General features: G+C 39.1%; 2 protein-coding genes across 2 annotated transcripts; one reads left to right on the top strand and one right to left on the bottom strand.

Moving 5' to 3' along the window:
* Nucleotides 1–191: 191 nt before the first annotated feature.
* On the bottom strand, nucleotides 192–1,298 carry ost4 (oligosaccharyltransferase complex subunit 4 (non-catalytic)). Its single transcript, XM_007542846.2, has 3 exons — nucleotides 1,188–1,298; nucleotides 458–595; nucleotides 192–283 (listed from the first exon to the last, which is right to left on the bottom strand). The coding sequence occupies exon 2, from the start codon at nucleotides 592–594 to the stop codon at nucleotides 481–483; it is 114 nt and encodes a 37-aa protein (XP_007542908.1). The 5' UTR covers nucleotide 595; nucleotides 1,188–1,298; the 3' UTR covers nucleotides 192–283; nucleotides 458–480.
* A 242-nt stretch (nucleotides 1,299–1,540) lies between these two features.
* selenoi (selenoprotein I) lies at nucleotides 1,541–15,043 on the top strand. The gene is made up of 10 exons (XM_016666521.1): nucleotides 1,541–1,758; nucleotides 4,169–4,237; nucleotides 5,459–5,567; nucleotides 6,000–6,074; nucleotides 8,188–8,450; nucleotides 8,563–8,671; nucleotides 8,756–8,804; nucleotides 9,777–9,957; nucleotides 10,045–10,224; nucleotides 11,109–15,043. The coding sequence occupies exons 1-10, from the start codon at nucleotides 1,702–1,704 to the stop codon at nucleotides 11,172–11,174; spliced, it is 1,158 nt and encodes a 385-aa protein (XP_016522007.1). The 5' UTR covers nucleotides 1,541–1,701; the 3' UTR covers nucleotides 11,175–15,043.
* Nucleotides 15,044–19,263: the final 4,220 nt, after the last annotated feature.

The following is a 19,263-nucleotide window of genomic DNA, read 5'->3' as shown; positions in this document are numbered from 1 at the left end:
CTTAAAGAATTTTATTTTCCATGTATAATCAAATAAATCACTTGAAAGTTAAAGTTCAACATGGTTTCATATTTTAGCCCTGATATTTCTGTTAATTTTCCCCTCTGGTGGCCCTCGTTCATATGAGGGTTAGTGTTTTAACTATTTGAAATAAAGCTGAATATTTAAGGAAAAAGACGGATCATGACTAATTGAATTCAGACATTTTTAATAGAAATAAAAAAGCATCATGCAACAGAACTTCATCTTCTTCAGAGGAAGATTAGGACTCCAACTATCTCACCTGAGGAGAAGAAAAACAATGTGTTAAGAGATTTCATTGCACTCTTCCCTCAAATCATGCACTTTATGGAATTAAAGAAAAAAAAACACTTAAATCAGGTGACATCATGCTGAAAGTGTGTCTTACACCCCAAAAAAAGGTCCTCCAGAAAAAGTTAAATAGAAATACACTCACTTCCCGGGTCATTGTAGTGAAACCTACTCCTGCTTCTTGGGGTTATTCACAGCAACATAATGGTAGAGCACAACCAGCAAGAATAACGACACGCCAAGCATGTTGGCAAAGATGGCCAGCTGGACGTCAGTCACCATCCTGGAGAAAAGAAACGGCAAGTCAGCTCAGGCCATGGATTTAGCGCAGGTTTGATCGCTGCATTACTTCACTTTGTAATGCATTTACATTCATTTAAAAACCATCGTTTAATTTAACCACATGTACATATGTCATGCTGTTACATAAGTGAACAGTTAAAGGTGTTAAAATTGCTTAAAGAAAAAAATGGGTATGGTTTTGCAGCGATAGATAGCGATAGTGATCTCTTATAATAAATTACATTGTTGTGATGGTACCGTTTTAGCTAACTTCGGTTCTATTCAAGCGACCAAGAGATATGACTATTTGTTAGAAGCTTAACATTTTGTAGCACGACATGCTTTAAGTTGGTGAAGCGTTCGTGCTGCATCCAAAAACACATCTGCATCCTAAAACGCAACTTAATTTAAATAATATTTTAAATAGAACATCTCTTAATGATCAAATTAGCTTGAATCATTTAAAGATAGAAATCTCAGTGCTAATGTTAGCTTAGCTTGTAGGCTAACTAGTGCAACTAATTGAATGAAGAAACGTAGGTGCAAACAAGTATAACCAATATAAAATGAAATGTATCCACTGTAGTCGTTACCTTATTCTTTAAATTAGGTTTCTTTTTTTAATCGCAAGTGACACTCCAGCTCCTCTCGGCATACGCAAATAAATCTGCCTTCTTCCGGGGATGCAACCTAAAGCCACGTCACATTTATTTCACTAGTTATAGAACGCACTTTCGACACAAATGAACAAATTTGAAAACCTTGTCTCAGAAATTTTTTATATTTTGTTTTCAAATATATATATCTATATATGTATATTATTATTACTACAAATATGATGTATCTGGTACGTATTATTCAAGAAACACATTTTATTCACTTTTCTTGCCGTTTTTAAAAACCTATCATCCAGATCTGAAGGGGGCGGTATTGAGCTCCACGAGCTGGGAGTGCTCGTTGGAGAAGGAGTGGCTCCGGTGGTTCGACTTGACATCACCTCACCCGGCGTGAAAGACAGCGGCTAAGCTAGATGGTACTCCGAATCGGCAGCTAGCGTGAAGGATTTGCACCTCCAGAGGAAGAGATACTGAGCATAACTGTACCGCTATGGCTCTTTACGAATATGTCACAAAGGAGCAGCTGGCGGGGTTCGACAGATATAAGGTAAGACAGAAAATGCTGGGCTGATAGCTGTCACGATCCTGTTCGCTGATGCTGGGGAATTACACATTTGCCGGATGTTAGTTTGGTCTTTCGCCTTGATAAAGCTTTTTATCAACTAAATGTAATCGGGATGTATGTATCTTCATTCGTCTCATGATAAAAATGTTTTTTGTTTAGTTGTCGATTCTAACTTTTATTAATTTTATAGAATATCCCTACTGCTTATAATTATTGTTTGTGGCTTACCCTTTATCGCCACTGAGCATTAAGGCGTGTTTCTCACTACACCTAACACAGTGTTCTTAATTAAACATCCTTTTTATATTGACCGGAAGTGTAGTGGCATGCAGCCTCCTGCTTTACAAAGGTGCAGAAGCTAATGGCTAGCCATTCTTTCTCTATCCGATTTGACAAAAAGCTCTTTTCAAAGTTTCCAGAGAGGTTTGGTTTGTATGGAAGGCTCATTTGGTATTTGTTGTTGTAGTATATCTGTCATAATACGCTAGTGAAGCAGAGGGAGGGATGGTAATTGTACACTAGCATAAAGCCGGGGGCTGTCTTACATTTTGTTTTAACTTAATCGGTTGAAAAATATCAAAAAACAACCAATTTCCTTTGCTTGTCGTCGTGATATTTCTATTTAGTTAGTTCCTAAGCAGAAATATCACAGTTCGGATATTTCTTACTTCCAGTTTGGACTAGAAGTGAATGTGTCCCAAATTTATTGATTATGCAGTTTGTCTCAAAAAATAAGAAGAGAAAATATGATTTAATGTAAAGTATGAGCTATATTTATAGTTGGTTAGCTCCTACAATTTCATTGTAAGCTCCACTTTCATTTTCTTAGTTGTGTTTTTGTATTTCTTGTTAGTCATGAGAGGCGTTTTGCTAATAATTGTCTTTTCATTGCCTTCCTCCACTTGCTACATCACTGTGTTCCAAGTAGGCATTCAGTTTTTGTTATAAACTTGCGTAAAAATCAACACAGTTGCAGAAATTTATATAAAACACACACACACACACACACACACACACACATACACATAATATCATCCGAGTGGTGCATCTATATAAAACAGAAAAATGACTCGATATTCCTAGTGCTTCTTATAAAAACAATGCATTGATTATGGCTGTCCGTTTAATGTTTTCTGGATTATTTTTATTGTTACTGTTCTAGTTTGAACACATAGACATCAAGCAGGGATAAGCAGTTGTTTGTCTTAATTGATGTAATGTTAAATTTAGATATTTAATGTCTGAAAAGGACCTAAAACGTCTTCAGTGAGGGGTGTCCAGACTTTGAATTGTAGAGTGGAATATGGCCCACAAAAAACTTGAGTTTTAAATAAAAACAAACACAAAAAAAATATTTAAATTTTCTCCTTCTTATATTTACATGCTTGACGATAAATTAAACATGATACTTTAATGACAGAAACAAATTGGCTTGATTTTTTGTGTGTGTGTGTGTGTGTGTGTGTGTGTGTAGAAACTAGATCTGTAATTCATGAGTCATTTGTAGCCTGCTTCTCACTAGTATTCAGAAACAGGTGGGGGTCACTCCACACCTCCTTGTATCTTTTTATAAAGCCTTTCAACAGGCAGAACAACACGATGGGAAGATTTTAATGTTTTTATTTTAAACCACGAGGTTTAAAACCTCTTTTTACCCAGCACTTTATTGCAGCCTCTGCTTGTGAAATAATTTATATTTTAGCTCCTTCAGACGTCTTGTTTATAACGAGAATCGATTTTCAAATAATTTACCAAGGCGTACAGATGAGTGTGTGTGTGTGCACTGTGCTTCTGTGGTTGGTATGCAGTTTTCTTCCTCTTTTGGAGATAAGAGTGCAAAGTGTTAGAAAAGTCTTACAGTGTGATTAAAGTGTAGAAATTCTCACTAACAGGAAGAAGAAAAACACAGCACTGATACAGCTGTATTGTAGTAACATTATGGGGTAACATTAGTGGGGTGTGGCTGCATTGTCTTGCTGCTTTACTGACAGTAAACACGGCTGTGGCTCCAGTGAAATATTTATTTTAAATAAAGTGGAAATGAAGATCCTGCTCCTCCTTTAAGGGATACAGATTGGAAAGATAGATTAAAAATCCACAGGAAATGGCCCGAGTTTACCAAAATGGTGACGTGACGAGCGGTGGACAGCGTGTACTCCTGACAGCTGCCACTGGGTCCGGCTACACTGGATCTCTTACGCGTGTTTGTCTTGCCAAGATAAAGTTACAGACACTGGAGCCGGGTTTGTTTTGGTCTCAAGACTCACTCGATGAGCCTGTAAACACGAAACACGTGTAAATGACATAGAAAATGAGTGCGAATTCTAATAGGTGTAAATAAAAAAATGACGGGATTTTTTTGTTTGTTTGTTTGTTTGTTTGTTTTTCGCAGTACAGCGCCGTGGACACGAATCCCCTGTCCGTCTACGTTATGCATCCTTTCTGGAACTTTTTAGTGAAGGTAAGAGTGAGACCTGTGGAGCGCTCCATCATTAATGAAGTTTCCAGCCGTCGGCGACAGCGGGAGACTTCGATAGAGCGTCCCAAAATATGCCTGACTAAAAAATAAAAAATACCGATTTTTAATTTGATTTGGAAAGTAGATTCATCTTTTTTTTTTTTTATCTTTACAACCCTTTCATTACTCACATATTTTCTGTCATTTATAGCTGCATATCTTCGCAAAAACGATAATAATGAGTAAGCAAATCTGATAAAGTGATATCAAAACACGATCCAAAGGTTGTCTACTGACGGCTGATTGCGCAGCGGGGTGAAAGCTATAAGGCTTCCGGCTCGAGTTACCGAGGCTGCGCACCTAAAGCTGCACCCAGAGAGCCGCGACTGGGGCAGACGGGGCGTTTAGGACGGGTTTCATTCCCAGTAAAAACAAGACGATAAGCCTAAAATGCTTTAATATTAACATACCATTGGTAGCAACACGTTGGAAGTCTTCGACCTCCAATTAGTCCCACTTTCTCTGGAGAGTGGCGTTTTTGGAAAAATGTCTCACCAGACTTTGCTGCGTTTCCACAAAACATTGCGATTCATTGTATTACATAAAGTAGTTTTGTTACATGCTCTTGAAAAAATTAAAAAACCTTTCCAATCATCGCCTTTTACCGACAAAATAAAAGCTTCACCTTGTGACATCATCGCCCGTAAATGGTAAGGTAGAGGCATTTTCCATATCCAGCCGGCAACGCAGAAAATAAAGTATTTTTTCTGACCCAAAATCATCCAAATTGAAGAAAAGTATTATTCATTCGAAAGGGAATCTGACAGATTTGCTTATTATATTAAAGTATTGTTTTTGTTTGTTTATTTTGGAGGTAAAAGTAATAATAATAATAATAATAAAAAGATTTTGCAATCGTGATTAAAAAGAAAAATACAAAACATTTTGAGGAACTTTACCATTTTTGGCCCCCATGCCAAAAAGTTTGGACTCTCAGCTTTCTTGTAGTGGAAAAAAAAATGAGGCAACACATTTATAAAGAGTTTTAATAAATAAGAGTAAAATGTAACTCAGATTAATCTCTCTGACCTGATTACAATAATTTTTTTAAGTACTTTGCTTCATCTATGCACAGAAATGTGTTTTACATTCTCTTTTCATTTTTGTGCTTCATTTCTAATGGATCAAACTGCATCATCTGCGTTTCTCTTTCTCTTCCAACAGTTTTTACCAACATGGCTGGCTCCGAACCTCATCACATTCACTGGTTTCATGTTCCTCGTGCTGAACTTCCTCATGTTGGCCTTCTACGACTTTGACTTCACTGCCTCTTGTAGGTCCATCACTTCGTTCCCGCTGGGCGTATTTTACCTTGACACACAACCATAGCCGCTGGGAGCAGCTCCGTCTTTGTTTATGTGGGGCCAAAGTGCGTCACTTATGGAAACAGGATCGACGCGTGTTGCTCAGGACAATTTTTAACTTATTAAATCTTTCACACACACACACACACACACACACAGATAATGTTATCAGTGTTGCCACATTGGTGCGTATCTGTAATGCAGAAATAAAGGCTAACACAGTCTGTGTTGACATTCTGTGTTTTGGTGTGTCATCTTACCACAGACACTTTGACCTCAAAAAAAAAAAATCACTGTATCTTAAATGGATTTATGTTCAATTAGAAAAGTAGAAACCAGATATTTTGTGTGTTTCTGACTGTAAATGTTTGGGTCGTGTGCTAACGTCACTCATGTCTCAGCTGCAGGAAACCAGCATGTGCCTAGCTGGGTGTGGGTGGCTGCTGGGATCTTCAACTTCTTAGCCTACACTCTTGGTGAGTTCTGACCTCATAGACCTCTGGATTTTTTTTTTTTTTTTTTCCCCTCCCCTCCTCTCTCTGACTTTCTGAGAAGATCAGAGGTGGGGAGCGTTTCTCAAAAATCTGTTTGGTGGTCAGTTTATTATTTTTGACTCGGAGTCTAGGAGGCACTCAGCAGTGCTGAGAGCGAGGGGTCACACGTAACGCAGGCGCATGGAAACCGGTCATGTGAGGAAGAGCAGGCAGTTTGTAACTCACAGCAGTCGGGTAACATTAGAGGTGCAGAAAGAAATCGATCATGTTGAGAATTGCAATTCCTAGTCCTGGAAAATGCTCAAAAATTGATATTAGTTTGTCAATTTTTTGGTAAAATAATATTTTGACAATTTTTTTAAACATATTTTTAAAACATTTTACTGATGGTGTCAGTGAGAACTTTGCATCCACTGTTCTTGAGCGTGAATCTCATTATTTTGGATTTTCTGTGATGGGTTTGGACCAGTATAAACATACAGCTTCAGCCATTTTTTAAGAGCTAGATTCAGTCACACAAGTTTTACTTTATTTTGGGTTCATTTAATCCGCACAGAGTCAAAAATATACACAACACAAATATCTGCCAATGACAGGCTAAACTCCTTCTGGATGAAATGTTCATGTCCAGATGAGACGCAGATTGACTTATCTGGACACAATCAGATACAAATACGTGAAGGATTCAAGGTGAGGCTTTCAGATTTAAGAATACAGTATCACCCATCAGACATGGCAGCGATTAGCATCCCTTGGGGCTGTTTCACAGTTGACAGTGAGATCTTGAGCGTGTAGATTGTACACAGTGAAAGACATTAGAACTGGTTTTGATCTGGATAAACCAGCTTCTGGAATGTTTCTTTAATTAGCTTCAACTTTAACCAAAGAAAGAAATTGTGGACTGTTTAAGCTTTTATTAAAAAAAATATTAAGAAATGTTTTGTTTTTTTTACATATTTGTCAAAACTGTCAGAGACAGAAAATCTCTGTCTTCTCCCAGAGCTCCTATTGGCATCTGCAATATACCGCTCGGTCAAAACCAACCAATCAGAGCCAGTTGGAGGGTCTTTGCGCTGTCAGTCAAGCTTGTGTACGTGCTTGCTCTCTACAGCTGGCACACAACAGCACAGCCTACCATGAATGCTAAGGCTAGTTAGCATGGCTACCAATAAGGTTAGATAAACAGTTTTTTTTTTTTTTTTGTTGTCGTTTCTCAGCCATTAGCATATTGAGCGATGCTAAGACCGACCTCCTGCCTCTGATTGGTTGTTTTTGCATTTTTCAGATGGCAGTAAGACCACAGGGAGGTGATAGAGGAGCTCAATTTGATTTATTTATGTATTTTTTCACAGATGATCTCTCATATTACACTGTCACAATATGGTGACCGTTTTTTAAATATGTAAAAAAAAAAAAAATTATTTTGTAAACGTTACATACTGCAACTTTAAAAGACAGGTCAATGACACAAAGCCAATCATTTTAACTCAATTCTAATTTAAGGGTTGATTAAATATCTATGCAAAATTATGAATTGTGAAGGCAACAAAAAAGGATGTAGTTTCTGTGTAAGCCTGTGTATTATTTAGCTTGTTTGAGACTGTTACATGTTTGGGTTATAGAAAATCCACCACAAATTCAACTTTCTTTTTATATATATATATATATATATATATATATATATATAATTCATAGAACGTTTTTGTGTTATTTCCATTCCGCTCTGCAAAACATGACACTTGAAACAAGTTAGTCCTTTTGACTTCAGTCACAACTTCTCGAGTTTAATTCCCAAAGACGCCGCCTTAATAATCATGTGGCTGTTAAGTTAAAGGGAAACCCAGTCAACTGTTTCTCCATAAGCACCTCTTTGTCCGGAGGTTTGCTCCATAAATCATATTAACCCATTTCCAGGGGACTCTTGGGTGGAAGTCCATATGTGCTGCAGCAGCAGTGGGACGTAGGAATGTGTGTCACTCTAAAGAATTTATTTGGAGTGGGCAGCAGCTTTATCCGGTCGGAGGTGTCACACATCTGCGCCTCTTTGTATCACTTGTCTGTAAACGCATAACGTTTCTCTTTCCTTTTTCACCAGACGGCGTCGACGGGAAACAGGCCCGCCGCACCAACTCCTCAACGCCACTGGGGGAGCTGTTCGACCACGGCCTGGACAGCTGGGCGTGCATCTTCTTCGTGGCCACCGTGTACTCCATATTCGGGCGCGGGGAGAGCGGCGTGGGCGTGGTCACGCTCTACTTCATCCTGTGGGTGGTGCTGTTCTCCTTCATCCTGTCCCACTGGGAGAAATACAACACGGGCATCTTGTTTTTGCCCTGGGGCTACGACATCAGCCAAGTGGTGAGGACCCCCAAACACACACACACACACACACACACATATGTAGAGATTATGGATTCAGTATGTTGGGCTCACAAAAGATTATTGTTCTTTTTGTCCCGTCTCCTTCTAGACGATCTCCCTTGTTTACTTGGTGACTGCTGTGGTGGGAGTGGAGACCTGGTACCAGCCAGTGATCTTTAACCTTCTCTACAGGGACCTCTTCACCTTCATGATCATAGGTGGGCTCTGATTGGTCGCTTTAAAATGTTTTGTTTGTGTTTTTGCTCCGGCTGCTTTTAACACGATCTTCTGCTGGTTTCCAGGCTGTTCGTTTACTGTGACGTTACCCATGAGCCTCTACAACGTCTTGAAGTGAGTATTTAATGCAAAATTATTCATGCTGCTTGAACTTTTTCACACTTTCTCACATTCCAACCATGAACTTCGTCATATTTTATTGAGATTTTTAGGTAATCAACACTAAGTAGCATGTAATTGACTGTCATGATAAATTTTGCTAGAATTGTCCCAGAAAGCATTGCGATAAACGATAATATTTTTATTTTGTGACCATTTTCAAATATTTTGTTGACAACAGCATAATAATGCACAATTGCCTTCTTAAAGATTAATCATACTTTCATTTTCTGCAGTACTCTTCACACTGGAACAGGAAAACATTTTAAATATGCAAAATAAAACACAATAACCAAAAAGAGTGGGTAGAAGGTACATAAAAACCACATATAGCCAAAACCATAAATAAAATGGATCAGGAAGCTTTTGAACACAACCTTAGTCAGAGTTGCTCCTACTTTCCCAGTTGATATTTTTTTCCAACTGGGAAGTCGGAATTTCCCAGTTCAGAGTATAACTGGAACGCAGCATAAATGCAGTCCTGAACAAAAACCTGTCAGAGGCTGGAAAAGACCCTTAAATATACAGCCAGAGCTCAAGTAGAATGGTTTATACCAGAGTACAGTCATGTGCTGGATTGGCCTAGTCAAAGTCTAGACCTCAATCCACATGATAATCTGTGGCAAGACCGAGATTTGCAAAGAATTGTCAGAACTTTCCTGTCGAGCTGTCAAAAGCTGATAGAAACCTGCCCCCTATTGGCTTGCATTGGTAATTGCATCAAAATGTGGTTCAGCAAAGTGTTGACTCAGGAGGCTGAATCCAAATGCACTCCACACTTTTCAGGTTTCATTTGTTAAAAACAAGAAAGAAGCGAAATCTTCCGTCTCCCAGTTGTTCGCTATTTCTTGCTCTCAAATGAAACCTCTGAATTCTGCGGTTGCCTTGCTACAACGTGACGACGTCTTGGCCTTGCGGATGTTTCAGGGCTTACAGGAGCAACACTCTGAAGCACAGCAGCCTGTACGAAGCCTTCCTGCCTTTCCTGTCCCCTGTCCTCCTCTTCGTCTTGTCCACTGCCTGGGTCATCTTCTCCCCGTCCAAGATCCTGGACCTGCAGCCCAGGATCTACTGCCTCATGGTGGGGACGGCGTTCGCCAATGTCACAGTGAGTACCAGGCGTAAGCTTTTTTGTTTTTCTGTTTTTCCATCAAATTTCTGTGTTTAATCATAATTGTATGTGTCTGTTTTCCAGTGTAAGCTGATTGTGTGTCAAATGAGTAACACCCGCTGCGAGCCGCTGACCTGGCTGCTGCTGCCGATGACGGTGGTGGTGGGCGGAGCCGTCACGGGGGTCTTCACCAACGAGACGCTGCTGCTTTACTTATGGACAGCCGCGGTCATCCTCACACACATACACTACGGTGTATCGGTGGTAAGAACTCACACACTTACTGCATTACAAGTGCGGATTAGATAAAAATGCAACGTTATTTCGTTATTTATTGTTGAGATGAAGAAGTCTGGCATCGGGTTTGGAGTGACCAATCAATGTTTTTGCTCTGAATTAAATTATGATGGATTGATTTATTCATCTGACTCATGGTCCATATGGAGATAAGAAAAAAGAACAAAGACATTCTTAACTTGTAAATGGCTGAAATCCAAGATTTCCATCTTAGCTCGGCTGAAATCTGTTGAAGTCTTCGTCCGTTTGACCAAACAGGAGCTTGTGTTAAGTCCATAATTCCATAATATTGATGGAAAAATTCCTGCTTGGAAGTGAAATAATCTGCCAGTGGAATAAGATATTTTTTGCAAATCATGGATTTCCCCAGAAAACCTGCTAAGCCCGATGCTCGGGGTGCCATGGCAGTCATTCATTCAGCGGCCCATCATGTTTTTTGAGTTAAAAAGTGTTTAAAGTTGACAGTAAATTTGAAAATATCACTTGATAATTATGTGTTATTAAAAGATTGGAAGATTGATACCTGAACACCAACTATAAAGTCTTAAAAAATGGAAACATTAAAAAAAAAAAAATTTAATAAGCAATGCTTAGCCTGGTGGGGGCACAAGTAAAGCCTGGTGGCCCGCAAGGCTTATAATACACTGGGGGAAACACTGAATATGATAAGTTAAAATGTGCTGTTCTACTGGCAGATTAACTAGTATTTTTTCCATCAATGTAGTGCCTCTTTGTCTTTTTTCTAATATTTCCACTAAAAACATGATCAAAACCTTTGGTAAGGTTTAGCAGTGTTGCAGCTTTGCAATATTTTGAATTTGGAGTTTGACGTTTGTTGTTGTCATCGGCAGGTGAAGCAGCTCAGCGACCATTTTAGCATCTTTGCCTTCTCACTGAAGAAGCCCAGCCGGGACTGACATGAGGAGGAACGAATCGGCCTGACGGCGGCAGAGGTCTAAGCTGCTCCTCTGTTCCACCTAACGACACTTCACCCTCACCGCGGAAACAGAGCCCCCTGCCCCCTCCACAAAAAGGACGCTGCAAGTGAAACGGACAGTGGGCCTCCTCTAACACACACACACGACAAACACAGTCACACTCGAACGCACATTCCCAAAGCGAACCAATCAGAGTCTGGTCACGGCGACGGGGTTGGGCCCCGGGGCCTCTGGCTTTTGTCACTGGTGATTGGCCGACTTTGTCGAGCCAATGAGGTGCTATTGTTTCCTACGGAAATGCGCTTCCGTCACGGTGGACGGAAGCCCGCAGGAGCCACGAGACTTTACCGGGGGGCCCCCCGTCATTACCAGGAGTATTCAGGATCTCTTCGTCCAAACCTCAATAATTAAACTGAAGCTAGTTTTCCGAGTCAAGACCTTTAACAGTCTGCTCCATCGGGTCGGCTCGCAAAGACGGACATGTGAGCTAAACACAGATTATATGGGTAATCTCTGAAGCCACATAGTATTATGAATGTATAGTAATGCCCTGGGAAAACGCCATTTCAGTTTAAATGTCTGAACAGGAATGTCTGACGGAGTGTTGTTGATCAAACCTGGGAACACTGGGAAACTGTAGCTCCTGTTTTGTCCAGAATTTAAACGTTTGGTCAATTCCCCCTCCCACCCCTTTTTTTTTTTTTTTTAATCTTCCAGTGACTCATCTGTGGTAAATGTTAATAACTTCTTGTATATATTCTAAAAACATTGTTTGGGGTGAAATTTCTGTAACGAAGCCTAAAAAAGTGTAAACATTTCCCTTCTAACTAATTATTGACTAACTGGGGCGAGACTCAAATCAGGTTGACCTCTACTAACCATTTCTTAGTTTTTACTCGAGTACCAGCTCTCCCTTCCCTCTGAGGTGTCGTGTTTTCACGCTGATTCGTTCTTTTACTTCTTCTTTATTTCATTTTTTTTTTTTCATTTCATGTTATTTTTTTTAATCCGTTTTGGCTATGCTTCTCTCTGCGGTAGTTGTTATGTTGCGCAGCGCTTGAATGAAGAGTGCGTCCAAAAACCGCCAGCGGAGCGGACTCACTCTGAGGGACCAAGCCTCCGCACAGGACAGCGCAAAACCTCTGAACGCCGCTGGTTGTCTTGGGTTTTCTTTTCATTTCTTTTTGTACAATGTGGCGTAGAGCTAGCGTCGCTTTTGTTGTTTTTCAGGATGTTAAACGCCACCCGTCTTTTTGTCTCCAAGTTGGCGGGGTTTTTATGTTTGACTTTTTCACAAAACACGGTTTAAGTTTGTTGAGGCGGACATTTCTCACAACTGAAGATGCACCAGTCGGGGCTTCCCTGGCCGATACCGATTTTTTTTTTTTAATATATATATTTTTTCTTTTTTTTTCTTGGAGGTTTGATTGCTACGCTTTCTTCTAAGGAATAAAGCAGAAATGTCTTCCACAGGTTCTCTAATAGAGATAGTAGTTTCGAATTTAACGGAGCATGAAGGAATGCTCAGTGGCATTTTCCTTTCATTTCTCTAATTTGTCTCAAAGTTTATGTTTATTACCTGAAACTGTTGGCATTTCATAGCTTTGATGCGCTTAAAGGACAGGTGGAGAAAAAAAAAATCGGATCGGATCCAGTTAGGGAAGAATCGTCCCAGTTCCTATTGCTGTGTGATCGATCGGTGCATCTGTACATGCAACTTGTCTCTGACGGGCTGAAAAGTCAGCAACGTAGCATCGTTTAATGTGTGTCTGTGTCAGAATCAGTTAGAATCACAAAATTAGAATATTATTAATGTTGTCCCAATACTTGTGATTAATGCAGCTGAATACAAATACCCATCCACGGTTCTGTTTATCTATACTGAGTGTAGGCTGGGTACCGGGATGCCGGGTTTTTAAAATGTCCTTCCGTCATCCCATATGTAAAGTTATTTTCTTTTCCCAACATGCCGGAACGGTTAGAATTTTCTCCAGTTGTATAAAGAATGGCCCTTCCCCCACCTGTTGCTGTGCACGTGTAAGATGTACAGATTTGGATGTTGGGAAGTAGCTACCTGAACAGGTAGCCTTACTAATTAACCAGCTGCTTGCATCTTGTTTTATCTGCATTTGTCCATGAAAAGCAGATAAGAAAAGGAATATTTTGTGAAATTAGCACTTGAAAACTACAGCTAAATTTAGAGGCGGTTTTATTAAAAATTTTCAGCTCAGATCTGTGTATCAGAATCCAAGAAATTATAAATAAATGTATATTACACTGTTTTGACATTAGTAATCTGTACGTTGTGTCATATAGAAATCATTTTTGCTCTTTTGTGGAGTTTAAAATAGAAATTGAGTCATGTTATACATTTCTCTTTTAAATCTGGGAGCAAATATTGCATGATTCATACAGTTAAAAGTTATAAACAAAAGTATATAACATGATTGTTTTATTTAAAACAGAAAAGCAAACATTTCCCTTCATCTACTAACTGCTCAGGCATCTACTGTTATAATATAAAAAAATTATTATGCCATTATATATAAACCTTTTTTAGATTTTGATACAATACAGAAATTTAGTAGAGTCGCACTCTAAATTTAGTGGTTTTAACCGATTATTTCAATTAATTTTATTTGTTCTGGGGTTTTTTTGTTTTTGTTTGGGTTTTTTTTGTTTGTTTTGTTTTTTAAATGGACAATAAAAATCTGATATTGTCATGTAAATTTTTTAAGAGGTAATCTCGAGTAGCTAGCCTGTTGCTAGCTGCTTAACCGCCATCTTTCTCATGGCTGCAGGTTTTGTGACCGGAAATATTAGCAAACTGCCGATTTAGCTTTCTTTTTTTTACCTCAAAAGTGCGGCAGCAGCAGGTGAGAAAGGGGCTTCACATACCAGCCGAAAACTCCAGCCGTTTGCTATCATAAAAATGACTTTAAACGCTAGGTTTGGTTTGACGGAATAACTGTGACCTTCCAAAAAGAAAAACCCGAGCCGTTCCCATACAGCCGTCTGTGGTCACGTTTAGGGAAAAGCGCCATAGGAAATATTGCTTTGAACGAGAGAAATAGCTAATAGCTCATGTTTGCAGGTGACTAAACGGTTACTAAGCAACGCCAAGCAGCTCGTTTTGGTTTACAGAGCTGCTGCACTGTATTGTGGGAAATCTGTAGTCCTTTAACAAACCCCCGCTGTGGGGACGCTAACGGCCGTCGTGATGTAATGGGTAAATGCACTGTCTGCTCTGTACAGCTCCGTGTCTACATGTCTATTCAGGAAGTACGATTGTATGTTTGAGTGTGTGTGTAAATACCTGTTTTATTATTTAATTTTATTTTTAAAACCAAGTGTTTAACGGTAGGCAGATTTTCTCCTGTGACTTGGACTCAATGCCAATCAGTACTGCAATCCACAAAGCTGTCTACACTGCAGCACTTAACACTGTTTATGTACTTTGTTTTGGTTTGTTTGAATGTTTCATTATTATTATTATTATTTTTCTGAGTTACCAACTGATTGGATCAAATCCATTTTTTTGTTCTTTTTTTCCCTCCTGTGGAATTTTCTGGGGGGGAAATGGTGGGAATTCCTGTTTTGTATGAACACTACAAGCACTGCTTGGATGCAGTGAGGGATCACCTGGGAGAGAACAACTGTGCCATTCAATAAAACAAAAATGAAATTTTCTTGCAGTTACAGTCCTTGCTCTAATGTTCCTTTATGTAAGCTTTGCTTTGTTTTGCTTGAAAAAAGAAAAAAAAAAGTCTCATCCCTGCCTGGGCTGTTGTGTACTGCAGCTCAAGCAAACACTCCAGTGTCATTGTGACTTTTTTTTTTCTTTCTTTTTTTGGTGGTGGTGTAGTTAACCAGTGAAGGATGGGATTGCTCAAACACAAATAAAAGATCGTTTTTATTAAAAACATTTTTGATCTATTCTTCTCAGATAGAACTGCACCTCTAGACCACTTGTATTTCCTTTTGTCTCCACATGTGGGCAGCAGAGGGCTGCAGTGAGCTAGTTGCTATAAGTTTGCAGTCTGATTATACTACGGTGAGGATGTATCAAATTTACAGTTAAGTCAAAAATTACTAGATTCATATTCAGTTTGTTTCTGAAAGAAGACAGAGAGGCATCCATCAAAATACTGGAAAAAAAATTAAATGTGCATCTATTTTGAAATATAGCCATGATTTAGTTACATTTTAATAGGAAACTGTATATTGAAATTTATATACTTCTCCGTGGGGAACACCACAGTGTAGGGGTGTTCAAAGTGTGGCCCGGGGGCCATTTGCAGCTTCTGAACTGATTGTTTGTGGTCTCCCGGCTATACTTCAAGAATGAATCAAATTTGTCCCCTCAGCACAGGTGTTTGATGTAGATGGAGACTTAATATTTTTAATGAGAACGAAATTATTATACACAAAATCAAATATTCTTACAAAAGAAAATGCTAGCAACAACACCAATTCCACATGTAGGCACCCAAAATCCATTTCAGTGTTCAGACTCCCTTTAAATAACCAGATTTTTATTTTTTGCATTTCCCATTGTAATCCAGTGACTTTAACTTAAAATAAGCAAGTTGTTGTGCACTCAAACCTGCTTTTAATTTATTTATTAAACGTTTCTAAATACAGCAAGCATTTTCCAAGAAAGACCTAAATCCTGATATTTTTTTCCCAACTGATGCCTAGAAAAATTGTGAAATTTATTTCAATAAGACAAACATGCAAAACCCTTTTAAAATTTTACGTCTATGATAATTTACACATCCCTCTCCACCAACAAATCTGACTACTTTTTTTTGTTTAATTAAAGTATTCAATAGTTATTTTACGGTTGAGTAAGGAGAGGGAAAACATCCAGTCCTTTTGACTTTATGATTTTGGCCCATGTGACAAAAGGTTTGGACTCTACTGCTGCAGGGAGTTGTCCTCAGTGTAAGATAAGACCTCAGCTGATTGTATTACCCTAATGCTATTTTGTAGAAAACTAACACGGGGTCAAGGTCAAAAGTTTGTGTGGCGTCATAAACTTTTGTCACAACAAACATAAAAACATGGTTTTATGAGGAACAACTGAAATAATACTGAAGGGTTTTTATGTGAAAAGTGGATTCACGGTTGATGATGACGCATCTTACTGCTTTTTGGAGTGAGTCACTACAGTTCAGCTCTTACGTAGATTTCCTGGCATCAAGTCAAAATTGTCTGATTTTTGAGCCATTATTTAGCACTTTTTTTTCTTCTTTTTTTCTTTTTACCGTACAGTGCTTCATAATGCTGGAAAATCCAACAATTATCACCGTATAATACCTAGGTTGCTAGCAAAAGTTGCTTATGAACAGCATTTTGATCCAACCTTTCGATGGCATTGTATTACAGTCATTGTTTTTCCCCACATTTTTTAATCAGTCTCATCATCATTCAGGACTTTAGTCTCTACTTGAAGTTTGTCATTGATGACATTAGGAAGGATCCAAATATATCTGCATTTTTTTATTTTTCTTTTGTTAACTTCATATTTTACTACAGACTACTAAAAACACTGACGAAAATAAAAACAAAACTAGATATACTGCAGAAATTATACGTGATAATCAGGATGTTATAATGCGTAAAACAAGAAAAAAAAAGTCATATTGCTAATTGAAAATAAAACCTGCACTTATGAGAACGTCCAGCAGATGGCGCTTCAGATCAGCAGATTTTTGATAACTGAAGCCGAGCACTTTAAAGTGGAAACCATTAAAGTCTTTTCAGCACCGTTTCCCCTCCACTGAACGAGTTTCACAGATAATGCAGCCGTTGGCATTTTTACAATCTTCTTCACAGTATGAACAACATGTGCTGAACTTAACACCTCTGACTCATGTGGCTCTGCTCTCTTTTACAGACTTCATTAGTAATTGATATGTATTTGTGCCTGCAAGCTTGTCTGGCAGCAAACATTTATTCTCCCTCCCTCCCCAATCCCAATTTTTTCCCCCCTTTTTTTCTTTTTATTGTCCTCATACAGAAACGTTTAAATCAGCCTCACTGGGAAGATATGAAAGGCCAGCAGAGAAAGTCGATGTGAAGATGAATACGATTCAGATAGAGAGGAGAGAGTTGGAGTCATCCCGAAGAACAATGAAGAGAAACTGGCGGCAGATGACTTGCAGGTTTGCTGTAAATAAGGGTTAGGGTTTTTATTATTAGCATTCAGAAATGCTTCGTTTGTTTGCGGATTCATCCAAACCAAAAGTTGTGATCAAGCCAGGAGGTTCCTGTGTGTGTGTGTGTGTGTGTGTGTGTGTGTTGGATTGATTTTCAGAGAAGGGGCTAATGCGTCATTGCGTCTAAGGAGTATCCATAACCCTTAGACTTCCTCTCACACAAAGTCCATCCATCCATATTCTGGCATTAGGAAACAAACAGTATGATGAAGATCAAGAAGCACAGCAGGTTGTGGAGATGTTTAAAGGAGAGTTAAGTTACATGATGATTAAAAGTAGAGCATGTGTAGCACAATTGCAACCCCATCAAGGCATGGACAGTATTTGTCAGAGAAGCTGCCAATAGCTGATAGCAGCAGAGAGTTCCAGAGTAAAGGAGATTTTCCAGAAGGACAACTTTTTCTCCTCTCCACAAACGTGGCCTTAATGGAGAAGTAGCAAGAAAAACATGGTAAAGTCCCATTTGAAGTTTGCTACAGGCCATTTGGGGAACATTATCAACGTGTGGAAGAAGATGCTTTGGTCAGCCGAAACCAGAATTCATCAAAATGACACTGTGGTGGTAAAAGGATGTGCTTTTCTTCTGCAGGGACAGGAAAGCTGGTCAGAGTGGACAGGAAGGCTCAAGGCGTTGAATACAGGACTGTTCTGGAACTTATTAGAAGATGCAAAAGAAAGCATATCTTATACAGTTTAGGTTAGAATGGTCTAGTCAAAGTCTAGATCTAAATCTATTGGAAAGACTTGAGAATTGATGTCCACTGACTCTCTCACTTTTTCTTCACAACAAAAACAAAATCCTACCAACTACAAACTACACCAAGTGTTTCTGGTGTAGTTTGTAATGCAAATGTCTTAGTACACTTGAATTAAAACAAAACTAACTAACAAGTCATTTTTTACCAACATATATAAGCTCGTATTAAGTAAGTAATTCCTTAACATTTACAAAAATGTGTCTGATTATTTCACTCATAGAAAGACACTTTTCCCATGTTATAACAAGCTCCTATATCTTTCTGGAAAGTCCCTTATAAGTTAGTTTTGTCTTATTTAGACACCAAAGTCCAGTCTGTGCTGTATGTTATAAACTCTGCTGTGTTTGGTGGTTTAAAGGAAGATACACACCTTTGTTCTCTGCCAGCTTGCTTTTCTTTTTGCTCACCACCCAGTTGAGTGCTTTGAGCAGTCATGTGTTGGGCTTCAAGCGCTTGCGTCCCACCCTTGGTCAGGCCGTCTTTTTAATGAATTGGCTGGTGTTGATCCTGAACTGACAGTTAATCAGACGTGGCATCTATTAAACAGCGCTGGGCTCGGGTTACTGTCCAGTGCTGCCGAACGTTTTGTGCGCCGCTGACCCCCCTGACGCAAACGCACCGTCCCGCCGAAGCCCAGTTAAATGCCATCCCACCCCACGCTGTGAGGCCGAACTCAATTATGGATGACCATCATTAGAAACCAGACACTCGCCAACACACGCTTGGCCACACAGACACATGCCCATGCAAACAATGCGATGGGCACGGCGATTATTCCCAGAGACACCCAAGACTATTGGAGTGCTAATAGAGTAACAGCTTCAGTTTCATTCTGCCGCTGCTCCTGTAACCTTCAGATGACCACCAGACTGTGTGCTACAAAAATAAAATCTTCCTTCTGTTAATATATATCTGTGCTTACATTGCCTGGAAAACATGGTCAGATCTTTATTTGTGTTAAACCAACACAAAGTAGCACATAATTGTGTAGTGGAAGGATAATAACTCATGCCTTGCAAACTTTAATGCAAAGAATCTGAAAAGCGACTGCTATGACAACCTTGAATAAAATGCTCTGCTTTCAGA

Source organism: Poecilia formosa, unplaced genomic scaffold (genome assembly GCF_000485575.1).
Source record: "Poecilia formosa unplaced genomic scaffold, Poecilia_formosa-5.1.2 Scaffold734, whole genome shotgun sequence".
Classification (NCBI taxonomy): Eukaryota; Metazoa; Chordata; class Actinopteri; order Cyprinodontiformes; family Poeciliidae; genus Poecilia; species Poecilia formosa.
Note: the sequence above shows the minus strand (reverse complement) of the source record. Positions and strands in the feature narration are given on the sequence as shown.

What these genes read in the sequence shown, in the direction of transcription:
- ost4 (XM_007542846.2), bottom strand. Translation starts at nt 594, where the DNA reads ATGGTGACTGACGTCCAGCTGGCCATCTTTGCCAACATGCTTGGCGTG.
- selenoi (XM_016666521.1), top strand. Translation starts at nt 1,702, where the DNA reads ATGGCTCTTTACGAATATGTCACAAAGGAGCAGCTGGCGGGGTTCGAC. An exon ending in TCTGGAACTTTTTAGTGAAG is followed by an intron (nt 4,238 to 5,458) that starts GTAAGAGTGAGA and finishes CTCTTCCAACAG; the next exon opens with TTTTTACCAACATGGCTGGC. An exon ending in TACACTACGGTGTATCGGTG is followed by an intron (nt 10,225 to 11,108) that starts GTAAGAACTCAC and finishes TGTCATCGGCAG; the next exon opens with GTGAAGCAGCTCAGCGACCA.